The sequence below is a fragment of the Strigops habroptila genome, chromosome 1, assembly GCF_004027225.2.
Source record: "Strigops habroptila isolate Jane chromosome 1, bStrHab1.2.pri, whole genome shotgun sequence".
In the NCBI taxonomy this organism is placed as follows: Eukaryota; Metazoa; Chordata; class Aves; order Psittaciformes; family Psittacidae; genus Strigops; species Strigops habroptila.
This window is the reverse complement of record NC_044277.2, coordinates 43,689,460-43,708,424: the sequence shown is the minus strand read 5'-3', so window position 1 is coordinate 43,708,424 and position 18,965 is coordinate 43,689,460. Positions and strand designations below refer to the sequence as shown.

Here is an 18,965-nt window from a genome sequence, read left to right as displayed (position 1 = left end):
ATAACTTCTTGGCACTTAAGCTTCTGGCCAACGAACAGAGTTTGATCTCAAGATAATGAAAATGCAGTGAAGCTAAAGAGAGCACTTGAGTAACATCTAACACAGTCAGACAGCCAAAGCATTATAGTCCAAGCTACCATGATCTAGTAAACAGATTTATATTCCTTACAGAGAAGTCTCAGAAACTGACAAAGCTTTTATTGTTACAGGCTCAAAACCTATGGGAAGTTACTAGCTTCCTGACAGACAAGATCACATTGATTTTCCCATTATGAAATAAAGCATTGCCATGAAAAAAACCAGTGAAAATAAGTAATTGATGCCAGTGAGACCAGTTTTCATTAACTTATTTTTAAAATTGGATTTTTTCAGCCTTGAGTGGAATTTAAAGCATATAGGTAGAAGGATGGCTTTTCCTGCTTCAGACTTTATCAGACTTAACAATATCCCCAGATCAGTGCTATATTAAGCACTGCAGCTATCAGAAAGAATTGTAGAAAGCAATTCATAAAATTCAGTATTTGTGTGTGCACAGATGCAGACACACTTTGGAGAGGTTTCTTCTGAAGAGATAGCAATCTGTGCACAGGATTATAGGTATATAAAGCCAATCCTTCAAACTTATTACTTGTGAAAAAAAAAGCTAATACTTATAAGGGGGTTGGACTAGATGACCTTTGAAGGTTCCTTCCAACCCAACTATTCTATGATTCTATATTTCTATGGCAAATACTCTATCTCTCCAAAAGGAAAAATGAGCTTTTAGAAGTTTCCGTAGTTTTGACTTTTAAACTGGTTCTTTTTGCTGAGCAATGCCCGAGATGTTTATTCATCAAAGCACTGGTAAAATTAACACTGCAGGCAGAAACATATTTGCTGCGGTAATTCATATTTTTTTACCAAAGTGCAGACTTCTATTAGGGATGTACCTGCAACATGCTCAGAACTTCCTGCTCAGGAACAGTGTTGTGCCAGGTAGAGGAAGAGAAATGGAGAAGAGGAGGAAAGAGCATAAACAAGACAAGAAAAGGAGTTGAGGAAGCTGCTGAAGTTTTGTCTTAGCTTCAGCACTGGGCATAACACTCATTGTGATCTTAATGCATTCACATTTTACAGGTAATATTCTGAAAAAGTTTGTGGTGGGGATGCAAATTACATCTCGCTTTAAGGCAGATCACCCCTTTGGAGAATAAGGCAGACCTTCACTGTGCTATGTATGAAGACAGGCTGAGAAAGTTGGGGCTGTTCAGCCTGGAGAAGAGAAGGCTGCATGGAGACCTCAGAGCAGCCTTCCAGTATCTGAAGGGGGTCTATAAGGATGCTGGAGAGTGACTCTTCATCAGGGACTGTAGCAACAGGACAAAGGGGAATGGGCTCAAACTTAAACAGGGGAAGTTTAGGTTAGATATAAGGAAGAAGTTCTTTACAGTGAGGGTGGTGAGGCACTGGAATGGGTTGCCCAAAGAAGTTGTGAATGCTCCATCCCTGGCAGTGTTCAAGGCCAGGCTGGATGGAGCCTTGGGCCACATGGTTTAGTGCGAGGTGTCCCTGTTCATGGCAGGGGGGTTGGAACTAGATGATCTTAAGGTCCTTTCCAACCCTAACTATTCTATGATTCTATGATTCTATGTGTAAGAATAAAGCAGCTTTAATACAACACTTCCATTCAGCTGTGAGGGGAAGTGGTGAATGAGTGCTCTTACCAGATCCTCTTAAAAATCTACTTTCCAGGACTGTCTAATGCTTGTCCTCCATTAGATCTCTTGATATAATTTATGAAATGTCTGTTTTCATTATCCAAATCTTATTTCCCATTTCCTTCTCCCAAATTTCCACTGAAGGGTCCTCAAAGCCTGAGTCCACCCATTGGTATAATGCCAAATTTTGGAAATTCACATTTAAAAAGGAGAAGCAGAGATATATTAACAAGAAAACACGGCTTTGGGGGGTTTTTAGAGCTATGGAAGAGTAAAAACAACATGCTGAACTGAACTTTTTCAACCTTACTCTGTTTGGGAAAAAAAAATCCAATGAAAATATTTTATTTTGGATATATGTAAGAAAAGTGAAGGAAATTTAAAAATAAGTAAAAGAAAAAATATAGGCAGAGGAGAAGGATGGAACCGTTTTACTTCTCATCTCAGCATAAGAACCGAGCAGGGTAGTGTGTGTAAAATATTCCACTCAGAAATATTCCGGAACGTTTTGCTCTCAGTTTACTTTGTTAAAGTCACATACTCAAATAATTACATTTCAATGGAACTGGGGCTAGAACCAAGGTTTACTACTTTAATGTCTTAGCTATTCCACCCTGCAGGGTAAATTTCTCATTATAAGTTTTATGAAGCTACCTAACACACATTCCCATATTTTTTTGCCAGCCGAAACTATTCAGCAAATCTATCCTGAATTCACAAATAGTTTTGCAAGCACCAAAGCTACATCAACCCAGCTAATTTAATGCTTACTGAATTAAATGGATGGTGCTATTTGCAACCATCTCCACAGTGTTCCCAGAACTCACTGCCAAAAAGAGGGCAGAGATGAAGGAAGCAGAACCCAACACCTGTCCTTCATAGCAGCTTTTCTACTTTAACATTATAATTGCAATTAAGGTGATCAGTTGGGAGCCATTCTGCCTACAGACTTTTAATTCTGTAATGAAAAGTAAAGAAATACCTCACCATTGAATAATCAGAGAATCATAGAATAGTTAGAGCTGGAAAGGACCTTAAGATCATCTAGTTACAAAACCCTTCTGTGATAGTAATACCACAATTAAAAAGAAAAAAAATCCTATTAATATGCTTTTTGAGTTCTGTCTGCAGTTTTAAAATGGTCTTTGTTTCAACAGCTCTCTGGCTTCCTGGAGAGTATTATGGGATTCTCATTTAAATCACTTGAAAACTCTGCCTCACCCTGGCTGGACCAAGGAATTGACCCACAGTTCTGCGCAATGAAAGTAATTGATGTTTGCACAAGTCTATTCTAGTTCTCCTTGGAGAAAGCACATCGACTTTGCAGCTTGGTTTGTTTGTTGGTTTTTTTTTTAACTTTCACTGAAAAATCAGAGAATAAGAGAATAGAAAACCTGCAGAATCTGAATGAGCACTACTTCTAAACTAAGCCATAATTAACATTATGGTGCTTTGACATCTCATGTGATTTGTAAATCTTAAGGCAAACTTCCTGGAAGAATGAAAATACTAGCAAAAAATATAACAGCAAAAAGAAATAGCAATATCCATTCTCACGTCCTAAACTATCAACGTTCCAGGGACAGCAGTAGGAATCTCTTATTCAGTTAGGGCACAACCTGAAAGAACTCGATGAACTATACATAAAATGAGAAAGTTCTTTTACAAAATGTTCTTTTCCATAACAAAAAAAAGGTCACCTACCATGAGAGAAGCATATTTTGGAACAACTGAGAGATTACTAAGATTTGACTTTGTGATAATCATGAAGAGAAATAAAGCATAATAGTCTTTGCGATAAGAATGTTAGGCATTCAACTGTATCAGTGCAGTAATTAAATAATCAAAGTCTGGAATGAGCTACCAGTTCGATTTAAAAAAAAAAATAAATGAAAGAAAACATGTAGTTTTCAACAAATTAAAAATAATAAAATCCTGACATGTACTATAACAGGTGAATAATCACATTAGAAAAAATAAAATAAATATTGATATGAGCTTTAAAAAGTCACTAATAAGTTAATTGACAGCATTTTGCTATATATCACAATAACTTTTCTGTTTCAGGCAAATAGGTATTTTCAGAAACTTACACTATTTCACCTTACATTTACACTGCATACACATTTTGAAAGAGAGTATGCGCACAGACAAATACACTGACTCATGGATACATGCACCATTTCTGTTATTTATGTGAATTATATATACTGCATGTTCTGTTCCTTTTAATTCTAGTATGCTGATTACACACTACGCCCTCGAAACCTACAACCATTAAAAAGCAAACATATAGCTTTATCCAGCTGGACATTATAAATATACTAGACACCCTCATACAGCTTATGTAAATATAGACAAAGACATGCTTGTGTATTCATTTAAAGAAGGAATTACAGCTTTTGTATTTTAATCATTCTTGCTAGCAAGAAGCGTATAAGGGATTGCACCACCCTTCTGCATGGCATCCTATGTAAATGAGTCCAGTGCATTTAGAAATACGGATGTGGCAGACCCCCAAACAACACAGTACCTGCTGTCTATCCAACCGCATCCTTTTTGCAGCATTTCTGCTTTCACTCTCACAGGCGGAAGCCAGGATACTCTCTGCAACTGCTGAAGTAAGGTGTGAGGGAATAGGTCGTGACTATGAGAGAAAAAAAGAAACACAGAAATAATTTCTGGCATAATCCACGATATCCTTTTTCAAAGCATACAATACCATCACCTAAGCAAGAAAGTCCAGTCATAGAAATGCAGTTTATACCAACAAAACAAGGAAATGGAACTTGTAAAGATGAAAAATGAAACTAGTTAGATGTTAAAGCTGCAGCTGATCCATAGATCCACGAGAAGCCCTTTCCCCCCACAGCTCTATTGTCCAGAGTGTTTAGTCTGGCTCATTAAGCTGTACTTTGAACAGACAGTGGCATATTCTCTGTGTTCCAGCAACACCCTGGCCGTCTGATTCTTGTTAAGAAAACTGAAAGGCTTTTTATCCTGTACAGCATGTGACAGAGATGAGTAGTGTTTTTTTATAGTCATAAAAAAAAAAAAAAACAAAACCCAAAACAAAAAACCTCGAGTGATAGGGTTGAAACATCACTCAAAACATAACAGATTGTCAGAACATTTCAGAGCAGTCTCAATCTGTAGTATATGAATATTTGCATTCCTTGCTGCAACATGACTGATGTGATTAAAATGACTTTACAAAAAGCCCTGTTTTTCTTTGGATAATGCCAGCCTTCCAACACTGTCGATATTTTGTGGTTCAGCTAGATGTGGTTAATTTTTTGGCTTTAAAACCTCACATTACTAATTTCATAGCATTTACATATTTTAGTTTAAAGGTGCAATGAATCCCAAAACAAGGGAATGCTAGAATCTTTTTAGATCCATTGTTCATTATGAACTCCAATATGATCTTCCCTATCATTCCATTAAGAATTAGATACGCTGTACACATATATAAAACTTATACACCCTTTTTTCTTAATTACATGCAAAACAATGGTTCTGAAAGAGGAAGCTCACAATGAAACTGGTCTTCAGTAACATACAAAGATATATCTGAACTACCAAGAAAACAAAGAAAATGGGGATAACACTACAGATACTGATATACATAGAACCCATTCCAGAGACAGCAATTTATTGAACCAGGTTCTAAACACTCATAAATTTTCAAAGCTTCATTGAACTCTAAAGTACTATATAATTTTATACCTACTGAGGAGCTGGCTATGTGTGGGAGGAGGGGAGGTTGTGGGGAGATTTTTTGTTTGCTGTTGGTTTTTTGTTTGGTTGGGGGTTTGGGGTTGGTGGTTTGTTTTTTTTGTTTGTTTTAAGAGTTTTACCTTCTTTCTCACAAAAGCATAAATATGAACCTGCTATGAAGTGTCACTGAGTTTTGGCAGCAAGTTTTCCCAGTCAGTTCTTAGACAGTCTTAGAATAGATTCTTTATATCGGCTTAACCAATTTTATGGTTTTCATAACATCCCAGAGGAGCCAACCATTACTAACATTACATTTTTACCTTTAAAAATTAAAGTCCATTTATTGACTTTGGATGTGCTCTTCAGAATGCTAGTTTTTAATTTGACACTGTACTTTCTCTAGTGCATGGGACCACAGTCTATCTAGGATAAGAAGCCAAACCAGCTTTTAGAAATAGACAGAGGTTTATGGGTCTCCCTCATACAAGAACAAGCTCTCTGGCATAAGCGTAACAGCTGCGTAAGAAAGACAAACAGAGGCTACAATACTACAACAAAATATAGTTGGATTGATTTGACATAACAAACTATTGAACTTGTTTCCAGTTTTGAAAATAAATCAGTCTAAGAGATGAGGGACACTGGTGTGTCATTACAGAAGTAATGTCATTACAGTACAAGCAGACACCTTCCTCAGAGCTCCAGAGGAGGGAGTAAGTCTTTGCGAAAGGTTTTCACTGACAAAGCGTTATATTTATTATTCTGCCTTTCCTAAAATAATGATGCTACTCTGAATTCACTATTGAATCACTTAGCCACACTAGATCCCTCCCCGTATTTGGTTGTCCAGTATTACTGTACACATGACTATTTAATATATGTTCAAGGTACACTGATGATGGCTGCATGGAAGTCTCAGTGTGGTCCTGTGGCAGTGGCCACACAGTGGCATTCTTGAAAAGAACATCAGGTTAATTCCTCCACCTCAGGTCTTTAATTAGACCTATAACTACACTTATACATCAGTGGATTTTTAGAAGGTGACATATGAGCCAAAAACTTTATGTTCTGATCAAAAAGTAAAATGAACCCAAGTTCCCCCAGCTTATTTGTTCATGGGAGAGAATGGGTTTATTGAAGTATTTTATAAAATAAAAAATAAAGAGGTACCATACGAATCAAGTAGTCATGCACTTTTCTCTGAAAAGGAGTGCAGTCACTGTGTTCACTGTTGAAACATTAAAGTTAGAGGAAATCTCCAGGTAGTGGAGTATCTTCCTCTTGAAATATGGTTTAACCCATAATTTCTCTTATTTGTCACTGCAGCTGGCTGTTGATATGTTCATGTCAAGAACTAGAGTGAACCTTAGGGAGAATGTAATGAATGCAGGGTTGAGCCACAGTAAAATACTGTCACAAAGCACAGAAGAAAAATCATTGAATTAATGTTCAGGCTCTATCAACTTAGCTCAGGCAGAACATCAGTCTGGCATTGACCAAGATGATGAACACAGTCCTCTGTCACTAAAAGTAGAGCTGCTAAAAAGAGGATTTTCTGTTCCATGATACACCGTATTTGTGAAATGTCAAAAAGATCAATTTTGAAAAGCTTCATTTAAGAGGAAAAATTATTTTGAAATAACCACTTTTAAAAATGTTTTTAAATAAACTGAATTAGTAGCCCCATCTTCTAAGCTCAGAGGCCCCTTCTGGCTTAGCTTAACTTCCTCATATTCTGTACTTCTGATTATTCATTATCTCTGTCATGACTACCAGCTACAAACCCCCTTCTGTAAGAAGCTCAAGCATCCTAGTCCTTGTGGGGTTCTGAATATTTCTCAACTCCTTATCCAAGGGTGAGACACAAAGGCCAGGGGAAACATGGCTAAAGCAACCTCATTCAATTCTGCAGAAGGGAGCCTGCAGATCTCAGCCAAATCAGCATTTTCTAGGTTCCCAGGCTCCCCTCTGTAGAGCTGGGAGCTGAGAGCCAGTTCCTGCATGTTTGAGACTATGGCAGGAAACGCGGGAACCAAGAAGTCCTTATTGCCAATGGCTCCCAGGCTCCTACACAATCCCTGGATCCACAACCTGCCCACTGGACTAACAGGAAACCAGTTTTCATTTTACTGGAGTATGTCGAAACAGAAAGCCTCCGACTAACATTTCATAGAGGGGAAAAAAGAAAAGGTGTCATCAAAAAATTCCCAACCATCTTTAACTGGCATAATACACCTAGTGTTGTTTGATACATAACATTCACAGCCGAAATCTGGTATTTCTTTCGCTTCACTGTGATGTCAGTCAGGAAATAACTATACTGGAATTACCCACGTGTAAAACAACAGAAAAGAAGCAAGCCTCTAAACTTTAGACTACCAAAACAAGTGACTCACATGGCAAAATTAGAAGGCAGGAAAAACATTTTTGTGATTTTGAATCAATGACAGATAGAAAAGTTTTTTAGTAACTTTGAAAGTTTTATAGTAACTTTCAGGTGAAGAGATGAATAAAACTTCTAGGGAATTTGGTAAACAGCTTAACACAGACTTTCTGAGAAGACTACATGCCTTGTCCCTCACACAGCAGCAGTATACAGAATCCCTTCGTATTCACTTGGAAACATGATACTGCTTGTGACTGCACTCAAACAGCAACCACGATTTGAACACACGTTGGTTTTGGTTTTGTACATCTCTTCAGCTGACACACAACTAACATTCAGCCTCTAACATGACGTAGGCAAAGAGCATTTCTACAAAAGATGTAAGGGAAACCTGCTAGATTTCATCATGCACATGCAGATGCCTCTGTTTTTAACATCTTTTGAAGTGACTGACATTCAGGAAGTGGTTGAAATTCCCTTGGTAGCCCAAGGGAGATGACCAACCAGCTCCAGTCCTCTCATATTTGAAACTGCATTTCAAGGTAATTTAAGCCTGATTCTTGAGACCACCAGAGAGCATGTAGATGACGATGATGGCAAAGCAACAAGCACATTTAACCACCCTACTGGACAGGATCTTTTGCATGGTTTTAAGATAAATCATTTTGTGAAAATTGATATGAAGACTTTATACACTCATCTCCTTATCACTCTCTGAAGAGTGTATGAATTACTGACAGATATACTTCTGCAGATTTCTTAATGAAAAACCAAATTAGCCAATACTTCTTTGTAGTCAAATACTGTTGGTCTGCTTTAACGAACATTAAAGCTAATGAAGATCCTTCCATGACTTTGGTGGTCTTTGGATCCAGCTCTCAACAGTCAAAGCATCTTACAACAAGCCTTTCTGGAGTTACGGAGTAGTCCTGCAAGGCCGCTGCAAGTTTGCTGAGTTTTTAGTAGTTGAAATGAGAAATAAATCCTTTGCCTGGATTCTCTAGAAGTTATCTCTATTAGTACAATCTCTGATTCCTCAACATAAGAGAATAGTGCTTTCAATATGCTGTAAAATACCCACTTGCAGCACAGCAGCTGTATACAGTACCATCTGGTCCTCTGTTTAAAGTGAGGTACCTTTGCAGCATCTTCATGGAAAACATAAAATACCCTTTTTGGCATACTCACACAATTTCTGTATTTCTATATGGTATTTCTAAAAAACTGCTATGTTCTAATTCCAAATGTACATTTCTGGTATAAATATACTGATTATTGATAGAATAGATGGATTATATTTCAGTCTAAACCACTAGGAGCAGTATATTCACCAAAAAGAAGTTTACAATCTGCTGTACATGCTGTCCTGTAGTTAGAGATCTGTTGCCTCTAAAGTTACTACCTTGGCATTTTCTGTGAGATCCAGTATTTACTTATAAATAAAGGCCAAAGTTGTCATACAGGACTCTATGGTCTCGGTGCTGTTACACAACGTACACCAGTCTGGCTTGGTTCTGAAAATATAGCTAGCTATTATGCCAGATAATGGGCACACATGCACACCTGTTAAAATGCCAAATTTTGTAACCTGACATTTGTGCATAAATACCACCTTCAGTTTAGGCCAGTTAACACTGAAAATGAGATCTTCTGGTATAATGCAGTTGCACATAAAAGTACAAGTTACTTCATTTGGTTCATAGAGATGCTAATAGAAATCATAGAATCATTTAGGTTGGAAAAGACCTTTAAGATCATCCAGTCTAACCATTAACCCAGCACTGTCACTAACCCACCACTAATTGCCACTAATTGCCACATCTACACGTCTTTTAAATACCTCCAGTCTGGGCACTCAACCACTTCCCTGCCCAGCCTGTTCCAATGCCTGACAACCATTTTGGTGAAGAAATCTTTCCTGATATCAAATCTAAACCTCAGCTGGTGCAACTTGAGGCCATTTCCTTTTGTCCTAACGCTTGTTACTTGGGAGAAAATAGATGAACTCTAATATAAATGTGTGAATGAGAACATATTTTAACTATTACTCAAACTTGAAAAAAAATAGTTTCAAGTTTTCCAAAGTGACTGGGCATCTGAAGATGAATGCCTAAGATGCCTCACTGTCAGTAACTGAGTTTTTCCAGAGGTATCACTAAGTATTTCTTTTCATGCTGGGCTCCTAACAAAGTGATACTCCCTAGTGCTCTCCTGCATGTCAGCTTTTTCCTCAGGTGTCATAAGACCAGTTCATTTCCAAAATGAAATATCACAAATATGCCACATCCATCACTTTTATAATAACTTATTAAGATCTAACACAGTGAATTAAAACCCCAAACATATTTATAACAGCATACAATACCTAAATAGTAATTTTTTCACAGAAATCATCCAAAATACATTACAAGATATGGTACGCATTGTCTTCAAATGAGATTTTTTACTCAGTATACTGCATTGAAATGTATGACACAGAACTGTCCTATGCTGCATTTCCAAAGGATTCAGAAACCTTTCCACGAAGTATTTTTAAATGTACAGACTGAAGTACAGTACTGCACTCTATTGGATGTACTTTTATAATTGTTAGTACAGCATCGTGAACTCTCAGCAACCACACTGGCATTTTAATGCTTGTAGCAGTGTATTTCATTCTGGGTTTTGATGTATTTTTGCTCAGTCTTGCAGTCTTATGATAAAAACTGAATTGTAACACCTACTAAGGAATTCAAAGAAATAACTAGAAATGTTTTTTTTTAAATGACAGAAGAGGCTTTTAAAAATGTTCAGTGATGTTCACAGCACCTTCTAAAATTTTCAGCTTTAAAGTACATCTAATTGAAACATTGTGTGTTGCACCTTGATTATGACAACACCCAAATATATCCACGTATGTCTTAATATATCCATATTCCTGTCTAAAAGTTAAGCAAGTGACACATTCCTATGAATCACCTTTCTGCTGCTGCCGCTGTACCAACCTATGAGGCACTGATTGCTGAGGGAACTCAAGTCACCTAATCTCTCTAGCAAACTTGGGTAACATTACCTCTATCCCAAATTTATCTGGTATTTCAGAGGGACAGAGAACCCCAGTTCATGCTGATCTAACTCTTTCTGAATTAGGTGGGGATTGAATTGGACACTCCAATAGCAAACAGTTTACTAGAAAAACTCCAGATGACTAGGAAAAACTGAGTCTGATTTAACAGTACTTCCTGTTTCCCCCAAATACATTGAACTGGCTCCATATCCTGAAGCTACTGGCACAAACCAGCTAATCAAGCAACACTGCAGCAGAGGTTTCAGTCTAAGTCAGAATTAAAGCATAAGAAAAAAAAAATTACATATTTACTACATTTTTCCTGATTTCAAGCTTACAAGTAATCAGGGTGAACATATGTTACCCCAGGGTTTGGTGGGGTTTTTTCCATAATGAAGGTGGATTTTTTCTATATCAGAACTTATTGTCATTTTGGAGGGGATTGGTTTTTTTCTAATTTCAATTTTAAAATGCATTCCCCCTTCTCCTCTGTCACAGAATGTAGAAGACTCCTTAGTCTCAGGTTGTTAGGTATTTTTCATTTTTTAGTTTTTACTCTTTTCCCAAATATCATGCTTTCTTCAAAGCTAGCTTCATCACTTTTTTTGAGGTTACTGGAAAAAAAAGTAACTTCTTCCACCAGTCACTTTTCCAAAATTGCCTATACTTATTAGTTATTGAAAAGCAAACGGTACGTGAGACAGATTTAAAAAGCAGTTCTTAAAAATCACATGAGTATTCAGGGGGAAGGCAGAAGGATATTTCAGAGCCTTAGGGAAACTTGTTTCAAGAATTTATTTATTTTTAAGGATATCTGAGACATAATGGGAAAACTCAAAGTTTGTCAGAAAGTAGCTTTACCCTTTTCAGTCAAGTTGCCCATCAGACTTACAGAAGCTAACCACTGCCAAACAACAGTGAAATACTTAAAGGTAAGTGACTGATCAACAGATTTTGGGGTATAGTACAAAGCAACAACTCTATTATTATTTGTAGATCTTCATATAACTGTTCTTATGATAATTTTCTTAATGCTTCCCAGCTTATAAACCAAGATCAGGTATGCATCCCTGGATTCACAGACCTTCATCTTCCTGAAAATGCTCATGACCTTTCCAGGCATAAAAGGCCTGGAGGATTGAAAAGCCATGTGACTGCAAGGGCAGCTGGACTATTAAGCACTAAATTCAGTAAATAATGAAAGCCTCCTCTCTCTAAAGCTAAAACTTAAAAACAGAGGCTAGATACCTATCTTAAGAACATTTCAGAAAACATATGACCTTCTGAAAACCAGTCCCCACTGAAAGTTACACAATCACAACACAGAAGCACTCCAAGCCACTATACACATTTAAAACACCTTGATTAACATGTCCACAGTTGCAAATTGCTAAAACACCTTTTACAGCCAGTTGGCACAACCAAATAATAAAAGTGGTGAAAGAGTTTAGTTATTTGTTACTGAGGCTGACAATAGGACAGAAGGAGCTGGGACGAACACTGGGATTTATCTGAGGAACTGTCTTCAGGCATAGTGTGATTCTTCTTCTCTGACATATCCAAACTGGTCTTGGGACAATGAAAAGCATTTATGACTAGCCTTTTCTCTCCAATGAATAAGAACACTTTGATACTATTGCTTTGTATTACAATAGTGCCTAGGAAGAAGGATTTCCTTTTGCTTTAGAAAAGGAAGAATCTCTTTGTGAATCAGTGTTTAAGACCTTGCTCTTGAATTGGGATGCCCATAGAAAAAGGTACTGTAAGATGCAGTTTCACACTGAATGCTGTGAGACTGATGATAGGAGATCACGAAGATGGGAGGAAGTAGATAGCAGAAAGAAAATGTAATTAAGTCAATTCAATCACATTTGATTATTTCTAGCATCTAAATTTTTTTCTGGACTATAACTAAATAGATACACACCACATATCCTCAGCAGCTGTTGACTATCTTTTTCTTAATTGACAGTTTTCAATAAATACAGAGGCTGGGACAAGTGTAAAGGATGGTTTATAAAAACATTGGTGAAACAGGTCAGTGGACCTTTTTAGGGAGAAAACTTCTCCTGTATTGCATATCTAGGTCACAAAACTCTAACTGTATATAAAAGAATTCTCATTAATATCAGTCCTTGAGAAAGAAGAAGTAATTTTTTTTTTTTTTTTTTTTTCTGGCTTATGGGCTAATGAAGAGAAAAAGAAAGAATTTCTTTAAGAACATCATAAGAAATTCACAAAGTGCTACAGCATAGCACAGGTGGAAGCACAACCTAGAGATCCCTCACAATGAAAGATTCCGAGCAAGATCATAGAACTTAGTAAGAGATCATTCTCAACAGTCCATAAGCAAGAGACAATGGGAGGAGAAAAACAATCTTACAATTCATGAGAAAAATTTTGACAGTGCCTTGTTGAGGGATATGTTTGTGTCAGAAGGAAAATGGCACAATTAAAAGCTGAACAGTCAAATGGGGAAAGCATTTCCAACGTAGAAAGGGAAGTCCTCAAAGGAATATTTGTAACAGGAAGCTATGCCAGCTGCCTTGGAGTCCATGGACAACTATCTGTCATAACTAGAACCAGAATAACTACAAGCAATCTCTTAAAAATATTAATACTAAGAAACACATTAATTAACAATATGAACACTCGTGAGACTGAGCCTTTCTCATTGCCTCAGAGCTGGAATTGGCCTGTTATACCGCAAGAACTGTCATTTGGATTACAGATGGCAAATAACTGACAGAAGCAGGCTTCAGGCATGGTTTTTTTCATCTTTACCATGCTGTCTTACACTAATTTAACTTAGTGTTTACATTTTCTCTTCACTTTACAATGATGCTGTAGATAGCTGCACTGTTCCACACACAGTCTGAACTGTCATACGCTATGAGATTATTCTCTTTTTCTCTTGCAACTAGGTGCTCAAAATGTAGCATTCTAAACCTGAACAAAATGAAGAACTTGTGTTTAATATGTCTACAGTAAAAGACATCTCCTGTGGAGATTATTATTTGACATCCTATTCAATATAACAACAGTAGCACTATTGCTCCTGAGGAGATCATTATCCTGTTTTGCTATATTTGAGGGTAGCATCTTATTCAAATCAACACCAGCATATCCCTTCATGATTGTTTTGAACAAACGTTATTATCCAGACAAAGTGATTCTTTTCCACTGTCAAAATAGTAAGTACATTAAAATAATCATACAATTAAGTGCCTCTGTCCATGGTAGCATTTTTTAAAAGTGCTTATAATCAGGAGATGCTGATACAGTAATTTATAAATCAGAAAATAATTAACACCAACAAATGGATACATATTTAATTTCAGAATTGTTCAAGACATACAGATAAAACACCACTTATTCTCTTAGGAAGTTAATGGGAGCTGCCACAAAGGCTTTGGACAGTCTTTGGCTCAAATGAGGAAGCAGTACAGATTTCCCTTCAGGCCCAAGAGGGCTGAAATCTTTGGCATGAGCTCCAGTGCCTTGTCACTTCCATTCATGGGCAGCAAAGTCAGTCTTTTAGAGGGTAATTTGTTTGTTTAAAAGGAAATAAAGCCCATCATAAACTGTCATGGAACATTATAAAAACAGGGAATATTTCTGAACTATAAAGACTGTCTATTTAGATCTCTTCTTCTTTTCCCTTCCCAGGAATAAATTTGTTCCTGCAACCTTTATTAGTATGAAAGTAACATTTGCAAATGTGAACTGAAGTCAAGCCAACCTAACTCTTATGGGTCAGACCGTAAGCCCCTTATTCATATTGCAAAACAGTTGTGCAAGTCTTTCAGACGACAAAAAATGAGCCAGTTTACATAACTGCTCATCGGTGTGAATAATGACAGTAATGAGGCCATAAACTGGAACAGTGAGGAGACTTGCATGCATCAGCTTTCTTTTTTTTTTTTTTATTTTCAATTGGAAGTACAGCAAAATAAAAATATTTGGCATCATGAAAGCTGAACTTGATACTGCTGGATTATTTTCAGCTAGAGTGAGTAGATGCAATTTGATGCTACTTAGTGTATCATAGAAAATATTTACTTTCTGTTTTTCCTTCCTTCATTTTGGAAGGCTATACAATCTGACATGTACACCACCAGTCAATCTTTGGCACTTCTATCTATACAGATGTCCTTTATTCTACCTGTCTCTCTTCACCTGTGTTTCCATTGCTTAGAAACAGTGTTATCCCAATGTTTCAAATAATAAAACCATGCAGTTGATTAGAATCACAAACACATACAAGAATTTAGTTTCTGTCTTTTCTTTTGTGTTATCCAGTCTTATCCTACAAATAAACCTGCTACTTTGTTCTTAAGACTGCCAGCTAACATCTTAAACAACATATGGAAATCATAAGTATTCTGCAAAGACTGCAGGAAAGAGAAAGACAGAGAGAAAGAGAGAAACAGCAAAATTCAATCATCTCCAGTAATTTTTTAGTATAATCAATGGGTTTGCAGATGATTCATTAAAAAAAAATAATGATATGTTTAATCACTAAATGATGTCTATTTGTAATGATGAGGTGGTTTTACTGTAATCTAAAGGCCAGAGTTATAGCTAAGACATATCAAACATAAGGTGTGTAGCTACCTAATTTCTTCTGACTTTCCTGGGTTTTGGGAAATACAAAAGGGGTTTAGAGATAACGAAGCTACAAATTAATGCGAAGACTTATTATTTACCCATTCTTGTGCTACTAATATGAAAATATTAATGTCTGAAAACAATGACAGTTGAATACTATTATAATTTTCATGGGGTTTGGTTCAATTAAAATTACCAAACCATTGAGATGCTCATACTGAAAGCTTAATGTCTGTGTTTTAAAACCATTTAATGTGTTTTGCACACCTATGATCAACTGAAAGATTTCAAAGAAGTAATTTTCACTGAGAAATAATAGGCTAACATGAGCAAGAAAAAAACCTAAAGCCAAAACCATTGCCAGTGTGATGTTACTACACTGGGCATTCTCTTGAGCATAGCATCTCTCTAGCAGGATCTAATTTTTACAGAGTTCACAGAAATCCGGTTAGCAGAGGCATTTTAAAGAAAAATCCATCCTACTGAAAGACTTCTCCAGGCAAAAATCTCTAACTGTAACCTAAAGCACAAAATAAGTCACTATATACGCCAAAATTTGGTTTCCTTCCTTACACCTGGCTTTCTTCTTCTTTTCCTATACATCCATACTAGTTCATCTTGTGAACTATAGTGTCTCAAAGCATTTTAAACCAGTGAACAAAGGGAATAAATTCAGGTAGAATGAAGGAAGGAAAAAGAAACCTCTGACCTGGTATTACCGAAAAAATAAACAAACAAAAAAAAGACACTAAGATGAAAACAAAATAGTGCCATGGATTTACATATGGGGTTTTGATGGAAACTAGGGCTGGGTTTTAAATCAAAACTCACCATCTCAAAACCACTTCTTTTCATCCGCCTGCAGGACTTGAGGTAAGTACGTATGCGTTTTCTGGCACGCTCTTGATACTCAGGGAATTGTCGCCTGCATGAGTCAATGATAGCCTGGATCTTTTCTTTGGGCTGCTTAGAGATTGGGACCATTCGGTCCAAGTTTTCATCTACAAACAGCCTGACAAACATCTGTTGGCAAGAGGGAGACAGAGGAGATGGGTTTGGAGGGCAGCTCTCTTCTCTTCCTAGCTTCCTGTCTTGATTACTGATAGGAAGACATTTTTTCTATCCACTGAAGAGCTTTGTAATGGGAAGCCAGAAATATTAAGCAAGCAGTTCTATAAAGGGTTATTTCGGGGGGGGGGGGTGATTAAAAAAAAAAAAAGACAGGAAAAGAATAGTCTATAGGATACAGAATTTGCGAGATAAACCAGAACAGATTGTGAAAATAGGCACTACTTAAGTTTCATTATTAACAATAAGCTGTGATTGCTAATCATTTTATTGAACTGACTCTCACTTTTTGTTTGTTTGAACAATTGCTTGTGTTTTCATGCATAATTACATATATGGGGAAGGCAATAGAGAACAGTTGACCACTGGATGGTCTTCTAATATACTAGCTACAGCCCCTTTCCATTCAATGGGTGAACATGCACACACACACATCCACACACACGTGTGCACACACATACATACAGAACAAAGCTTTGTTTTCCTCACTGGTAAAGATGGCATTTTGCCTTAACAGTCTAAATAAAACACAGTAAATCTGTCATCTGTTGGCAAGAGTTTAATGTGCATTAAAATAATAATTAAAATAAATCCTGCAAATTCAGTTAATGTGCCTTTAATATTGTCAAACTTACCCATAAATAGCAATGTCAAAGGAATAGTAGAACTAAACAAGACAATGAGTGCAACAGGACTTACATTAAAAGCTTTCAGTCGCTCAGCTTCTACCCCATCTGATTCATTAACCTTCTCAGGATCTTCCTGCTCATCATGGTCATCTTCATCCTCATCTCCTCGATTCAGAGACAGATCTTCAGCACCTCTGCCTACACTCTCATTCTTCCCAGAGTCATAGCTTGAATAGCTATGTGCAGGGGACTGAAAATAGACAAAAAGGGTATGTTCGTAAAAATTCACCATGGAAATAAGGTCTACTCATCAAAAATGCTTTATAAATATTTAAAGAATTCCATTATTTCCTTTTATTCTTTGTTCAACACGAAGTGCTCATAATCCTTGTAAAAGCAAACATTCACAATAATATTCATTTCAGGACTTTAAAAAAAAGTCCTGACCAGCTGCAAATTCTGTAAATCAATTAACAAATGAATTACCTACAATAATTACAATTAACATGAGATCTTTGCCATACAGCCTTATTTAAGTACTGCATGCAGGAATTTCTTACAAAAACCAACTTTTTTGTATTAGCCAATATGTAAATAAGGGGCAGCTGATTTGCACAAAACCGTAAAGGATTAAAAATTACACATTTTAAAGCAAAGAGGATTTAAGTAGGAAACATTGATATTAGTCTGATCAATACGAAATATTATCAAGAGCTATGTTCTAGTTTCACTTGCAAAACCTCAGAATGAATTAGAGATGTTAACATTTTGAATGCTTTTCTGAAAATCATATAATAAAACCATTTTTCTCTTAGCATATCAGCACTCCAAACTTTACCCTAAGCAGAAAATCAGCTTGCTGGATAAAACAGATGACCATCTCATTAAAGTGTATCCATTTGTAGGACCAAAAAATTTTCAATTACCAAAAATCAATACTGTGCATTTTTCCTTGCAACATCAAGACTTCAGGTACCTGTTTCCTCTGCATACACTTCAAACTGCCCGCCACAAAAAGACTTCAGTTATAAAAAGCCTTCTACAACTTAGCACTTCAAGATCAAAGCTTTCCCCTAATCATGCAAAAGTATCAGAGAGTAGCTTTTCCAGAGCCATCAGATTCACATTTAGGTAATTCCGAGCAGTTTTACTTTTATAATATTTTAATCCTGTAACATTTCAGTATTTTCCTCTATTGCTTTAAAGCACACTGTAGTCTATTAACTTCAGAGGGTTCCGAATTAGGTGCAACATTAACTTCACATACACACTGAGCTTCCTAAAATTGTCTTTATTTCAGGGTGTTTTCACCAATCACAGAATGTCACTGGACAGTGAGATAGGAGGGAAAGGCCAACAAAACTATTTGTCTTTCAGGTATACTTCTTGCTTTATATGCTTTCTCCAAAGTTTTTCTTTCACTATTTTAATTTCCATCTTATGTTGGTCTTCATTACACCATCAGTTGTGAAAGTCACTCCCATAAATTTCCTTGCCTTGCCTTAACAGCACTGATACTCCAAGCCTTCCTTCTTTATCTATCCTCCCCAGACTGTCTTCTCACAGTACAATTTCCCTGGAGTTCCACTTTTTTTCTAATGCTCCTAACATCAGATCTTTTTGCCTCTCTTATCCCTTTGAGTCTCTTCGCTCTGTAGATCACTCTCCATTCTCTGGACCCTTATAGTAGACATTGGGAGAATGAGAAAACATCAAAAGAAAAGAGCCAGCTTCTGGATACAAACTTCAGCATCACCTCTTCTCTTGCTACAGCCTATGACAGCACAGTTAGGAGGCAAGAAATTAGC

At 36.7% G+C, this 18,965-nt stretch overlaps 1 protein-coding gene across 3 annotated transcripts in view; it reads right to left on the bottom strand.

Annotated features, from left to right (window-relative positions):
• The window catches only part of NOL4 (nucleolar protein 4), a 189,820-nt gene that overhangs the window by 28,293 nt on the left and 142,562 nt on the right, over window positions 1–18,965 (bottom strand). For 2 of the 3 annotated variants that reach the window (XM_030494457.1, XM_030494474.1), the window contains 3 exons: window positions 17,228–17,407; window positions 16,292–16,483; window positions 4,231–4,344 (listed from right to left, as the gene is read on the bottom strand). In XM_030494457.1, coding sequence (XP_030350317.1) covers window positions 4,231–4,344; window positions 16,292–16,483; window positions 17,228–17,407 — 486 coding nt within the window. The remainder of the gene's footprint in view (window positions 1–4,230; window positions 4,345–16,291; window positions 16,484–17,227; window positions 17,408–18,965) is intronic. The other variant, XM_030494464.1, reaches the window with a different exon arrangement.